Source organism: Ahaetulla prasina, chromosome 8, assembly GCF_028640845.1.
Source record: "Ahaetulla prasina isolate Xishuangbanna chromosome 8, ASM2864084v1, whole genome shotgun sequence".
In the NCBI taxonomy this organism is placed as follows: Eukaryota; Metazoa; Chordata; class Lepidosauria; order Squamata; family Colubridae; genus Ahaetulla; species Ahaetulla prasina.
The window spans coordinates 94,483,331-94,498,020 of NC_080546.1; the positions used below are offsets into that span (position 1 = coordinate 94,483,331).

Here is a 14,690-nt window from a genome sequence, read left to right on the forward strand (position 1 = left end):
AGCCACTCCTGGCCGGAAGTCGGGCAGCGTGACCATAGAGAGCGACGTACGATGCGTCTCGAGAACGCCGCCGGAACGGGCCTCTTTGCCTGACCACCGCTGGCGGCCTGGGTGTTCCTCTCGTCCGGAGCTCGGCCGGTTTGAGCGCCCGTGCGAGGTGCGGCTTTCCTCACACGAGAGCGGTCCGTACTCCGACTGGCGGGTTTTTTCTCCCGGGCGGCCTCTTCGCAGCTGGGGCCCAGTTCTTCCCCTCCAGGGCTGGGGCGGTTAATGAGGCATGCGATGGAGGGGGGAGGGGGCGCCGCGGGACCCCGGCAACAGCCGAAAAAGCCTCCCAGCCCCTGCGAGGCCTCCGGGTGGGGTGGGACAGGTGTAAGTGGGGGCATAAACATCGGAGGGCGGCAGGGGACTCCCGCTCGGGGCCCCTTCCTGCTGCTCTTCGTGCAACGTTGCTCACCCCCCCCCCACCCTTTGTGGTTGGCAAGAATAAAAACACAGTTGCTGGCAGCGATGATGTTCCCTGTGGGCTGCTCCGAGTAAAAGTAGTTTTCTTATCGTGTTGTGCTTGGGTAGTTTTTGTTCTCTGAAACAGAATTTCTAATCCTACATCAGGTTGCTAATCCTGTTTTCAATGTATTTCTAGGATTTGTTGAAGAGCCGTGAATCAGACTTCGAAGGAACAGATATCGTTTTCCAGAATGGTGTTTTTCACATGTAATGCCTGCGGAGAAGCCCTGAAGAAGGGACAGGTGGAAAAGCATGTGAATATGTGCCAAAACTGTCAGTGTCTGTCTTGCATGGATTGCGGGAAGGATTTCTGGTAGGTTGAAACCAGCCTGTGTCTTCACTATTTGGCACTGGGAGTCTTCTAGGGAAGCTTTTCAATAGATGTTGCAGCATCAGGCCAGCCTTATCTGAGTACAAAAGTTAATAAAAAAATTCTATTCTATTCTATTCTAAAAGGCCTGGCTAGTGCGCTGCCTGGGATCTCCAGAACTGTGAGCCAGACTGGGATGTCAAAAAAAAGGGGGGGGGGGCTCTGTGTTATTACCAAGAATTCTCCAACTTCCAGCCTGACCTGAAGGATGCAGTAGAAGCATTGGAACTATGGCTTATCACTCGCAAGCAGCATGCTTGGCTTTATAGCCATAGCAGAAAAAGCTAAACTAAAATAAATAAACATCCGATGTAGCTCAGATTATAGGGAAAGAAATCTCTAGGAACATCTGGGAAAGTAACAGAAAGGTTAATAGAGCCAAATGTGGGCAAGCTATGAAAAATTGACAGAGATAGGAAATAAGAGAGTTAATATAATTTATTTTGAGAAAAGGTAAATTTGGAAAGAGGAGGGGGAGAAATTTAAAACTTCCTAAGGTCAGCCTAAGTAATTGATTATCTCTTAACTTGAACGCAATCTTGAGTTTCAGCATGTTGCATTTGTATACCGCTGGATTTCAGCAAAAATGGGGGTGGGGAGGTTTAACCACTGGGAAAAAAACAGCAAATTTATCAGCAATTACAAAGCAAGTGTAATGGTGATCATTCGGATTCAAAGGCCCTCTGGAAGGACTCCATCTTCAGCTGCTTCCCAACAGCAGTGATGAAGGTTCTTACCTAATCTCTAGGAGGAGAGCACTCTATAAAGGGGTTTACCCTGGAGAAAACCTTGACATAATTTTCAGGTTTCAAGGGGATTCCAGAATAAAAACAAAAATATATTTGTACTTCACAATACAACTTATTTCTAACCTGCAAAATCCAAATTATGCAATATTTACAGCAGCTAAGTGGAGGCAGGCAAAAATGTCCACCAACTAGCATTGCATGGCATAAGAAAAAACATTATTTTTTTCAGTCATACCCTCTTGTGGAGCAGTTGGGAAAAAAGCTACTGTATTTTTTTGGAGTATAAGATGCACCTTTCCCCCCCTAAAAGAGGGTGGAAATGTTGGTGCGTGTTATACACCAAATACAGCCATTTTTGGCATCCCAAAGCCCCACCCCGCTTGTTCTATTTTTGAGAAAAACAGGCCCATTTTTGCCCTATTTTCGCAAAAACGATGTTTTTGCTCTCCCCCAGCCACACTGCAAGCTTCCCAAACCCTCTGCGCACCCTGTTTTTCACAAAAACGGACCCATTTTTCAGCCTTTTTTGCGAAAAATGGGTCACACAGGTCGTTTGAGAGGCTCCTGAGGGCCAGGGAGGGCAGAAACCTTTTTTTCCTTTCTTACCTCTTTGAAATCTTGGTGTGTCTTATACACTGGTACATCTTATAATCCAAAAAATATGGTAGCTTAGACCTATCAATGTCTTTCAAGTTAGTTATGCTGCTTTAATATATTTCAGCAAAATGTTTGGGAAGAGCTCTGAAAAATGCCTTCCATTAAGGGTTATTTAAATCTGCATTTAAAATGCAGGGATGATGATTATAAATACCATGTGAAGTGCCTAAGTGAAGATCAAAAGTATGGAGGAAAGAATTACGAAGCCAAAGTCCTCAAAGGAGACGTCAAGCAGCAGGAATGGATTCAGGTGAAGTAGACCTAGCAAACCATAAACTGCATTTAATTTTTTTAAAAACATACTTATTTGTTATACCCCACACTTTCTATAATGACACCCAAGGCCAAGTAAAATTAAATAAAACTAAGTAATGTAATATAATGCTATACTTAGAGTTATGTCAATTTATTAAATGAACTTCAGTATTTTAACAATATGTAATACTGTAGCAATTCACAATACAAAATTCAATGCGACAATAGGAAATATAAAACGTTCTACTGGTGTATTACCCAGTCATATTAGCCTGATTTTCATTTGCAGAAGATTCATGAAATAATAAAGGAAACTAACATTAATGTCAAAGTTCGAGATATTTTACAACAGATGTATGCCTATGACAATATTCCACGAAAGAAACGCAAATTTCAGGTATGTTAATAGGTTAAGTATTTATGCCTCAAACCTGACCTGGTATAAGGTAGACTTTCTTTATTATGATTCCTTAAAGCAAAAGTAACTTCTCTTAAAGAATCCACATAATTCAGTGTTTCTTAAATTATACTGTGGAAAACACATGTTTTCCAAATAATTTGAAAACCCTGAGACCCTATTTTTTTTTACTTATTTAAGCCCCATTTAATTACACATTTGTGCCTCCTAGTGATCTCACTACTTGAGCCCTTCTGGCCCCATCAGTGAACACGTCTAGGGTTAAGGAGCAGAGATGCCACTGCAGGCAACCTCAGGATGGTCAGAAGGACATGCGGTTCCACTTTGGCCACTAATCACGAGTGCTGTACCCTTGAGGGGCTAAAGCCTGTGGCAAAATTATAGCAGCCTATTTGGAAAATTCTGTACATTTGGTTGTTAACAGACTCTGGAAGAAGTAGTTTTAGAACAGGTAGTTGCCTTCTGCTGATTTACTACTTTTGTCAGAAAATGCATTTGTGTTCTGGTTAAACAGGGGTTTTTTCCCCTTCTGCCTAAATAGAACTGGATGGCCAACAGTTTGAAAATCCACAATATTACTCTACAGGATCAAGTATGGGATATTTTTTCAGAAGCAACAAGAAAGGTAAGCAAACCAGTTACTGCTGCATTTGGAATATATTGTGATAAGCATATTGGGGGAGTGCAGGAGGAAGCTTGGGCTGGGAAAGGGCTTGGCTCAGGATGGGTCCTTGCCTAGTGACCAGTGGGTTTCATTTAATAATGGCAGTGGGAAGTGCCATGATTGCTGTTGTTAAGCTATGCGGTCACATAATGTGCCTTATGACCAGATTGTTTAACTGGAAATTACTGTTATCAACTGAGGACTTACTTGTATGTGTATTTGGGTTTAATACTGGAAAAAATTAAAGGAAATAAACTTGAAATCTGAGAAGAATTCAAGCCAGATAAAAACCGTTGTATTTGGCCTTTGAAAATCTGATAAGAGAGACAATGTAGATAGTTGGTAAACATTTTTTTTTCTCTAGCAAGCTCTTTGGTAAATGAAAAACATGGATCCTGCCACCCTAGTTTCCTTTAGTTTTAATAAATCTCAGAAAACTGACCATAAATAGATTAACTGCTGTTCCCACACAGGGAGGGTAGCTGGGAACTGTTGAGCTATTGCCAGTTGAAAGTTATGTCAGTAGCCCGTGTAGAAAATCTTAAAGAGTGACGTTTTCATTTTCAGTATCCTTGGCTAGATCAAATACTGCAAAACTCTGCCTTTCAAATACATAGTTTGAAATACTCATCTTAATTTCAGTGAAACTTATTTCCCTCAAATGTTTTTGCTGCTTTGTTATCAGTTGATTTTAAGTGTCCGTTCCATGTTGGAATAGTATGTTTTGTATTGTTATATAAACTTATATTGTTATTGTGTTTGCAGTTTATTCTTTTTGCTATTTTTCTGTTTTGGAATGGTTTTAGTTGTAATTCATTTCGAGATCTTCCAACTATTGAAACAGAAGTGTACTAGGAGTAATAAAAAGAAATAGACTTCAAATGTACTAATACAATATTGGATTTGTCATGGTGATATATAATCCATTCATTTCTCCAACAGGAAACACTTGAAACCCAATCTGTAAAAAATGAAATTATGCCTATGGTATCAGAAAACAATATCACAAAGACTGAGAAACCAAAAGATAAAAAAAGTAAAAAGGAATCAAAAGAGAAAAAACGTATCAGAAAGCTAAAAGCTCAGCAAGAAAATTTGAAAGGTTTAAAAGGTGAAAAATCTAGGCAAGACATTTTTGAGGAAGGCAGCATAAAAATGCCCCAGAGTAATTATTTGAAGAAGGCAAAGCAAGAATCAGCTGGCTTTGTCAAAGTGCCAAGGAAGGGAAATGGCCCAGAAGCAGAAGAAGCTGAGACAGAGGCACGTGTGAAGAAACGCAAGAACAGCTGCACAAAAGGTCCTAATGTATTTTTCACGTTCTTCCTAATTTTGAAAGCTCAAAATCCATTTATCTTCCTCCATTAAATAATTATCAGGGAAAGAAAATGAAATGGGCTCTTTAAAGGCAGGGAGCAGAACTGGAAGAATTTTCATGTGAGGACTGAAAGCTAGTGAAATTAACAGCCCTGGGGAAGGCACTACATTAAGGAACAGGAGGTGGTTTTTTTTTGTTGGAATTAGACCCAGCAATGGAGAATAATGTGTAACTCAGAGCTGAGAGGTTGGGACCTTAAGTGTTCCCTGGGCTTGGCTTTTTTCTTGCAAACGTTAACATTTCAGTGACATTGCCACATTGGGTAATGAAATATTTGTAAAGAGAAAAGCAGATTCAGCTGCTATCAAGATTTTAACATGATGATGGTTCTCACCAAAAAGAGCCTTCTATTTTTTAAAAAATTTCTTCATATATCTCTCCCTACTCCCCTATATTACAGATGAGTCTCCCATTCCCACCAAAATAATGAGCTGCTTTGAAGTGGAAGAAAACAAAGATAAACATCAAGGTAACTTGGAAGTTTATCAAAGTTGTGTATTATGATGATAATGGAAAATGTCAGTTGAATCTCACAGGCATTAGTAGTATTTTCAAAAATGATTTGTAGATATCCTGCCATAAAGGGCTGATAGGTAGCTGGAATTTTGATATAGAATTTAGTGTTCAAAATGGACAAAGATGGCAGTAGAAAGACATTGTGTTTAAGGTTCCCTTTGGGGCACCTCTTGGTTGCCAGAAGTATTGGAAGAGAGTTTTTGACTCTAATCCAGGCTAGATTCAGGCCAGGGTTCTGAGGAGAAACTGCCTTGACTGCTTCTGATGGAAGGATGGAGGGATGGAGGGAGGCAAGTGAGAATGCCCTTCAGGCTATCACTCTTCCAAGCACTCCTTTGCTGGTACTGTTTTGAAGAGATGGGGTAGTTTGGTCTTGCAGAGCAGCAGGATGATTTTTAATAAAATGAGAAAAATCATGATTTATTATAAAACAAAATATTATAAATATTATTTATAAAACAAAAGATTTATTTTTCCAGTATTTTTTATTAAACAGTATTAAAACTTACAAACTGGCTTTACACAGGGTAACTGCTGCAAAGAATGATACAAAAGTATTGTATCATTCCCTTTGACAGATGAATGGCAAGTCAATGTGGAAATCATTTTTGGATTATAATATTGTATGTGACCTTGCACTACATCCAAAATTTGGGGTTCTTTCGATATAGAGTCTAGCTTTCAGTGATTTGTTAAATGCGTTTTGATCTTCAATTATTCTAATGGAATTGCTATAATTCCTAATCACCTATTTTCTGATTGACGCAATGACGATTATTACTGAGAATAATTTCTTGTACTTTAAAATGATTTAAGTGCCATACTTTTTAGTTATTTAAGATTAATGAAAATTTATCATTATCTAATTTTGTGATACTTGTAAATCTGTGTGCATTCGTTTTTGGGTGGGGAGGTTGCTTTTTTCTCCCCCTTTTTTGTGTTTTTTTCCCCAAAAACAATAGTGATGAACCATAATAATATGTAGATGCTGTATACCATCCTGGGTTCTTGGGGAAAATTTGATGCATAGGAAAGCCAAAACTAGCTAAAGAATTGACAGCTGTGATTTCAAATTGTTGTGCATATAGTAATTTACTCAATGATGCCCCCCGCAAGGATACCCTAAGTCTTGCAAGTGGGGAGCTGGGAGTGGGTGGGGGGTGTTTTTGCATAGCAGCCTTTATAAATATACACATTTGATGCTTCTCCCCTCTTTGTGCTACTGGTTTTTGACATCCACATTACTCTAAAATGGTTTATGATATTTTTTCAAGCAAGACGATAGTCCCCAAAGCTGCCTTTGGCCGAATCAAAGCCTTAAGCAGTGTCATTCTTAATGTTTTAGGCACCAAGCTAGAAACCAGGAAACTGAGTTCTAGTTCTGTCTTGGACACAAAACCAGCTAGGTAACAAAGTTCTATCTCTTGGCCTTAAGAAGGAGGCAATAGCAACCACTTCTGAAAAAGAGGTTTGCAAAGAAAATTGGAACTGGCTAGACAGTTTCAGCAGTCAACACCGACTCGAAGGCATACACATATAGATAAACGTATAAATGAAGTACTGTTTTCAGTGGCAATATTTTAACCCAAGCATGTTATTGCAGAAACTTATAAAAAATACTTAGTACTATATCTGGTGCTTTTTTTTTTTTTTACTATTTTAAGTCAAAATGTAAGGAGATCATTTAATGTATTTTTATCAATTCTACAGGTAAATTCAACTGGAAAGGAACAATAAAAGCTGTTTTGAAGCAAGCACCTGACAATGAATTACCCATTAAGAAACTAAGGAAAAAGGTGAGTTGCATAAATTTATGAATATAAAATTGAAGAGGGAGCACTATAGAATGAAAAGAAAAGTGCTTTAAAGTATAGTAGACTGCTAAATAAATTCTAGCATGCTATGAGTTTCAGTTGCATTTCAGCAGTTTTACTGGTTGACATCTTTTTTTAAAAAACGTGTGTGGTAAATACACTGTTTGCAATCATTCATTTCATAGAATTGAAAATCAAGCTCCAGTGGCTAGCAAGCCACATTTTAACAGTGTGGTTTTGCAGTATTTATGCTCTTTGCTTAAACTTTATTGCTTAAAAATGGCTTTGACTTCATTTTTGAAAATTTAATTACACTGTAGTTCTGAAATCACAATTCTTGTACACATAATAGCACTTCTGTTCATTCGTGGAAAAGAACTGCTGATACTGTCCCCAAGGCAAGGTTACAGTGATTGTCCAATATATGAGCACAAACCCCTATGTTATCCCAGTCTAAATAAAATGTAGACCTATGGTTAACTCCTTAAAATTTAAATCCAGTGGAACTCAGTGGCTCTCGCATCCAATTCAATATCCTTTAATTGGCATTGTGTATTTCCTTTAAAACAGTCCTTTCTGCCACTAAATGTCAACTTTTCTTAATCTGGACAGTTTGCAAAAGTATGAACTTTAAAACATGTTTATCCAGTTAAACTATTACAATGATTTCTGGTACTTCATGTGTGGGGAAAAACAATTGCATTTACTACCATAAAACTGTTCTCTGCAATTTGGACATCATATATTTTATTAACAAGTTTTAATGAAAGTGAGAGAATTAAATGCTATCAGAAGTTTGAAAAGAAGGCATCTATAATAGTTTGGCTTTAACAGATTTAGATATGTGGCAAGCGCAGATATTGTTTTCTCAGGTTGCTCAGAATTGGCTGTAGGGATGACTTGGTTTCTGGCTTTTGTCTTCTTTTCCAAGTTCCATTCTGTTTTTTCTAACATAATTCAGTCTTTGAACTGCCTAGAATTACTGAAGCAGCAGAGTTCAGAGCCATTAATACAGAAATGCTGCTAAGCCCCAGGCATAATGAAAAACTACAATTTCCATTAATTTCCTAAAAACTATAAATAGTTTGGATTTAGTCTAGCAGCCTGGTCAAAGTTTTAAACATTGGGGAAAATATAATTAAATGAACAGGTCCCACATTGTAAAATTAAGTTGTAGGTGCAGATTATTTTCAATAGTTAAGCAAAAGGAAAATGTACATCTGCACATGCGATGAGCTTCTCACAATTTCCAAAGGAAAATGTTTGTGAGACAATCTAGAAAATCAGCTGAACTGAAAACAATCAAATCTTTGAATGATCTTTTTCTTTTCTTTTGTAGGTTATAACTCAGTATTACGCAGTCACAGGTGACCATCAGAAATCTGAAGAGGAAACCCTTGCCCTGTTTAAGAAGAAAGTCAGCAGCAATCCTAACTTTAGAATTTTAAAAGAAAAGGTTAAACTTGTAAAATAATTTTTAGGGGTCAGATGATATTTATTTTGTACCTTACCTTATTAACAAATAGAAAACTTTTTGTTATATGGAAATGAAATATAGCTGTATTTGATTGTAAATTCATTTCTTTTTTATAACATGAAAATTAAAGTTAAAAACATTTTATAAAAGACAAAAGCCCCATTGAAATATTTCTGTTATTAATCGAGAGCTACGTTTTCTGTTTGAATTGCTCGGCAACCTCGGTGAATGCTGGCTTTCTAAACTTTTAAGGGCATAAGAAAATACTTTAAATCAAATATGTAAGTGCCACTGAAAGCAATAAGTCTTCCTCTGGGGACAGACAGCCCTGACTTCCTCTCAAAACGAACTTTCCCACATGGCCAGCTTCCTGTCCATTCTCCACGTCCATGCCCCACTTCCTCTCCAAAAGCACCTTGCAGCACGGTCCACTGCCTTTTCCTGTCCTCTTTTCTGCTCTATGCTGGTAGAGTGCGCCTTTGCAGAAACCTGCTTAGGTTGGCCTACGCAGTAGTAAGGCCCAATTGGCTTCTCTATCAGCTACGTTCTTCCTCTCGAGCAGTTGGCTCCAGGAAGACCATCTAGGCTGTTATGTAAGACCAAACCATGCAAGTATTGAAAACCAAGCCAATCAACGTATTATTTTGTAGGCCACCCAGAATTCCTTCAATAATGAAATGGGTGGCATATAAACATAATAAATAAAACATGAACAATTAAAACAGTGGTAGTCAACCTGTTCCCTACCGCCCACTAGTGGGCGTTCCAGCTTTCATGGTGGGCGGTAGGGGTTTTGTCCGATACTGAAGCACTTTCCTTTTTTTAATTTAATTGACTTTAAAAAAAAATTTCATAGCATTATTTAAAAATATTTTCATTAGGTTTTCATAAAATTCCTCGTGACAATTTAAATTTCTGAAAATATATTATTTGTATCACTCGCACATAAGTTTAATACACGTTATATAAGTGAAACTAAATGGCGCTATAGTGCAACCGCAAACAAAAGAGCATCGTCCCAGAATAGCTCGTGCATCTCCCCCACCACCACCTAGCTGTAACAGACAAGCAGAGCTGGTAGCTGGCGCCCTCCCCAAACCCAATCCACGATGCACGAAAGGCATGCGCAGACAACGATCCACAGCGCATTACTGTGGAACCAGTGGGCGGTTAGAAAATTTTACTACTAACAAGAGATACAAAAGTGGGCGGTAGGTATAAAAAGGTTGACTACCCCTGAATTAGAAGCTTGAATTGTTACAGGTATGGAGGAGCTAGCTGCAGTTCAGTCTTACAAAGGGCTGCTGGTAAAAGACTTTACTCTTGGATTATGGCTTGGAAGAACAAACTGCTCTGAACCATCTCCTGATCGACCTTGAAAATGGGTAACTGAGAATTCATGAGAAAGCGTCATCTGTTTCCAGTGAATTTTCTGCCACATCGCTCCTCCCCCTCAAATCCCAAATTGGCTGTCTTTATCTTTCTTCCTTGTTACAGCAGTTAACTGGTCTTCTCAGTCCCTGAGGTGCTCCTTGTAAATGAGCACCAATTGGTGGGATTCTTCCATTGGTGCTACTGTGGCTCCCCACAGTTCTTTTGTCATAGGTGCCCCTCTATACTGGTGGCCAATGCTGAAGGGGGCAAAGAATGCTTGCTCTGACGCCATGTGCATTTACGATATGGACACAGGCACAGTGGGGGGACCAAAAGCAACTACATATAGCTGGAAGAGGGCAGGCTGCGCTCCTGTATTGTTGAGGCCTTTTCTATAGTCCTGAGGGGGAAAAAAAGGTTTTAGTTCTCATAACTAGGAAGGTGAATCTACCTATCTGGAGCTCTCTGGCTCAGAAATTGAATCTGTGTGTTCCTGGGATAAAGGAAACTTCCCTGCACAAAGTAGCCCTGAAAATAGCCTTTGCGTTTGCTGCTTTTGCTGGTTTTGTCAGCCCTCTTTGTTGTGCTGGGGTGTTTTAGGAGGACTGTGGGGGGAGAGGGGGTAGGGGGATGGAGCAAGTCCCAGGAGGCAACGTCGAAGCAGTAGCAGAGGGTGGGGATGAGGCGGGAGGCTGAAACCTGGCTAGTTCAGGCAAGGAGGCAGGTGGGTGATCGGCCTCCCCTCTTCGAGGTTGAAGCCACGCGGGTGTTTAAATGGAAGGCCCAGAATTGCTTCATAGTGAGATGGACGGCATACAAATTTGATCAATCTGTAACTTCATTTCAGGTCTCTTGCTGATAAAACCCATCATCCACAATGTAATCCCAGCTGAAAGGGTTGACCTGTCATTTGTTGCAGGAAGAGTGGGGTGGGGGGAACACGAAAGGCCAGAACTAAACCCTCTTGACAATTGTGGTAATGTGATGTAGCCTTGTAGGGCCTGCTTAAACAAACTCTTGGAAACACTATCATCATAATTAGAAATATGGGTTTTAAGAGCGCTTGCCTGATTTTTAGTGTTGGAAAAGGCCTTGATAAAAGGTGAGGTTCAGTGAATAATAACCTTTATTGTCACTGCACAACATATGTACAATGAGATTGGTGGAGCTCCCTCAGTGCACTCCCCCCAACACAATACAACTCACAATGGAAACAGAAAATCCCATACCCAATAAATCATATTAACAAACATCCAGTCCTATTACACCAGTGTGAACATGTTACACATTGCGCTGGTCCTGCAAGTCCATCATACTACATAGGATAAAAAATATTCTTCAGCCTGTTTGTGCGGCTGAAGAATATTTGTAGGATTTTTCAAAACAAAGCACAATGAAATTGAATCACAATGCTGTGTATTTGCAAATCTTTCTGACTCGTTTAGGGTCTTTATTAATAATTAATATTTTTAACAAACATCTTAGCCATTAACAGTAAGGTCGGTTCCCTCTGCTTGTTGAAAGATAACAAAAATACAACACTTTCTTAAGAAACAATTATGTTACATACAAACCTACAGTTTAACCAAAAGTTCATCCCCAGTGGTTTAGTCAGCATCGGAGTCAGGAAACCACATCAGAATGAACTTTTGCCTTTTGAGAGCAATTGCCACCTTGGGTTTTAGGCAATACCAAGGCAGGACAGGTAGTCCAAGGTCACGGCTTTTGTCTACCTTTGTCCAAAGCGAATCAGGGTTAGGAAGGTCAGGAGATTCCTTCCATCGCTGTCCAGATGGTCCAAAGGAGCCCGCCCACCACCCAGCCAAAAAGAAGGAAAAGCAGGTCTCTCCAGGCAACATGAGACTTCAGTCTTTGCAGAGTCTGGCTTGCACTTTGCTAATTTTCCCCAGTCACAGCTGCATTCAGTGATCAACAGGGCTTCAGCCTTTTGGGAAAAGCAGCAGAGAGACGAGGATGTGCTCCCTGTGTTTCCAGCCTACCACTGGCTGCTACAAAGGAATTCAGGAAAACAGTTGTCCTTGAGGAATTTGGAGGGGGGCGGGGTTGGCAGATTTCACTGAGGCTTAGGCTTTTCATTTTAGAAAGACGGGGAAGGAAATAGATGGAGAGTTTGGGAGCCAAAGAGAAGGCAGTAATAGGCAGTTGGAGAAATGGTAGGAGGTCAAACTGCCAGCGAACAGAAAAGACACAGGATGGATGACTGCCCATTCTGTCGCTAAAGATTACGGTTTTGGCAGGAGACAGTTTGGATGAACCTTTTTGAAGTCTCTTCCTACGCTCATGCCCACAACCGCTTGGTCTTTGGGAAAGGGCCTTTCCTGGCATGGCTGTGGAGCAGAATCCGTGGGTGACGCTAGCTGCCTTCTCCTTCCAGGTATTTTAAGAACAAGGTGAGAACGCATCTCTTTTGCCGAGCTTTTAATTTCTGAACAATTCTTACTTAATTTTAGGAATGATTTTAATTGTGTTAATATTGCTATAAATTACATTAATCAAATTGAGGAGCCTCGATGGTAAAAGAAACAAAGGTGGCTAGATATAAAATACCAAATATAAAATTAGAAATAACTATATATATAGAATACACTTTAAATCTTAGTGTACTAAATTAAACCATAGCAATAAATATAGCTGTAACCTAAAGTTTGAAAATCACCATAACAATCATGGTTGCCCTTAATTTAAACATAAACTCACGGAAGAGTGGCCTTAACAGAACACACCTTTAATACCAGTACTTTTGATTTTTAAATCATTAAGGTGCTTAGTTTGATCAAAATACCAAGTAAAAATCAGAGCAATGTTACTGTATGTGATTGAAAATAGTTGCAATTAAGAGTTGGGAGCAGCTCAGTCAAAGTGATGCACAATCACCCTATTATCAAATCCGACAGTCTGGTGAAGATTCGCTCTCCAGGGTCCTGTTGCTCTGGTAACTCTGCAGAGAAGGCCCTTTCCTATGGTCCAGATGCTTTGGTTTCCGGCCACAGGGAATGTTCAGAAAGGAACTGTGGGGCCATCTAAGCAGCAGCAGAATCCAAAATAGAATGGGAGGACGGGTAGCTTTGCTGATGAAGCACATGGCAGTTCCAATATTTTGGGTCCTATCGAGTCGGCACTGTTTCCCCATGGGGGCAACTTCAGTACCTGGTTTTTGTTTCTTTTCTCTTGCCCCTTTTGGTGAAAAAAGCTGCCTGTATAACATCGATTTCTTCCAATTTCTAGAACCGGGCTACTCGATGGATACAGGTAGAGTCCTGCCAAGAAGACATAACATCAGCCTGCCTTTTGGGAAAAAGAAGCAGTCGAGCATGTCGCTGCCAAGATGACCATTCTATCCTTTGCGTGGGGGATGGGGAAAGAGCAAGAGCTCGGAGCTTAAAGGTAAGGAGCGGGTGTTTTGTATTACATTTCTTAATGGGCGCCACTGAACCAGTGATGTAGATAAGTGCGTCTCAAGCAGGGGTGAAATGCTCACGGTTCTAGCCAGCTCACGGTTCGGACCGGATCACTCGATCCGGTAGCAATTATGGCGGGTGGTTCGGAGAACTGGTAGCAAAAATCCCTGCCCCCCCCCCAAGGCCAGCTGAGCCCTGCGATCATCAGAGTTTTTTTTTTTTTTACTTTAAAAGCATTTTTTCTTCGGCCAAAAAGACGATTATCAGAGCCTTTGGTAGAAAAAAGGCTCTGACGATCCCAGCTGAGTTGCCTGATCATCAGAGACTTTTAAAAGCATTTTTTACAACCTCTTCAGCCAAAGAGGTTATAGAAAAAATGCTTTTAAATGTAAAAAAAAAAAAAGCCACACCCACCCAGTCACATTACCCCCCACGAGGCCACAGCCACAGAACCGATAGTAACAAATTTTACATTTCACCCCTGCTCTCCAGCCCTAGCAAACGACTTTTCCCAGCAGGATCACACATCTGGGACAGGTCAGGGTCCAGGTCAGGGGTCAAGGGTCAAGGGGTCAAGGGTCGGGGTCAGGGTCGGGGTCAGGGATGAGGGACAGGGGTCAGGGTGTCAGAGTTAGGGGTCCGTGATTGGGGTCAGGGTTAAGGTCAGGGGTTAATAATAATAATAATAATAATTTAATTTGTATACCGCCCTTCTCCCGGAGGACTCAGGGCGGTGAACAGGCAAATAAAATAAAAACAATACATTTCAATAAAAACAATATTTAAAAAACTTATTCCAATAGCCTAAATTTAAAATACAATACGAAATATAAAATAAACCCCAATAAAATCCATATTTAAAACCCTATTAAGCCAGTCCTGCTCGAAAGAATAGATATGTTTTAAGCTCGCGGCGAAAGGTCCGGAGGTCTGGAAGTTGTCGAAGTCCTGGTGGAAGCTCATTCCAGAGGGTAGGTGCCCCCACAGAGAAGGCTCTCCCCCTGGGGGTCGCCAGCCTGCACTGTCTGGCTGACGGCACCCTGAGGAGGCCCTCTATGAGAGCGCATCGTCGGTGGGAGGCATGTGGTAACAGAA

General features: G+C 40.4%; 1 protein-coding gene across 2 annotated transcripts; it reads left to right on the forward strand.

Annotated features, from left to right (window-relative positions):
* The first annotated feature begins 28 nt into the window (after positions 1-28).
* LYAR (Ly1 antibody reactive) lies at positions 29-8,958 on the forward strand. 2 transcript variants are annotated; one of them, XM_058193406.1, is made up of 9 exons: positions 29-157; positions 644-820; positions 2,419-2,533; positions 2,828-2,935; positions 3,498-3,581; positions 4,563-4,917; positions 5,396-5,464; positions 7,222-7,307; positions 8,665-8,958. In XM_058193406.1, the coding sequence occupies exons 2-9, from the start codon at positions 699-701 to the stop codon at positions 8,797-8,799; spliced, it is 1,074 nt and encodes a 357-aa protein (XP_058049389.1). In that variant the 5' UTR covers positions 29-157; positions 644-698; the 3' UTR covers positions 8,800-8,958. The 2 variants fall into 2 exon arrangements, with proteins under 2 accessions (XP_058049389.1, XP_058049388.1); XM_058193405.1 differs by having other exon boundaries at positions 48-182.
* The last annotated feature ends 5,732 nt before the right edge of the window (positions 8,959-14,690 follow it).

Excerpts from the sequence above, each read along its gene's own strand:
- LYAR (XM_058193406.1), top strand. The coding sequence starts at position 699 with ATGGTGTTTTTCACATGTAATGCCTGCGGAGAAGCCCTGAAGAAGGGA. Across the intron at positions 2,534-2,827 it reads AGCAGCAGGAATGGATTCAG|AAGATTCATGAAATAATAAA; the intron begins GTGAAGTAGACC and ends TTTCATTTGCAG. Across the intron at positions 2,936-3,497 it reads GAAAGAAACGCAAATTTCAG|AACTGGATGGCCAACAGTTT; the intron begins GTATGTTAATAG and ends CTGCCTAAATAG.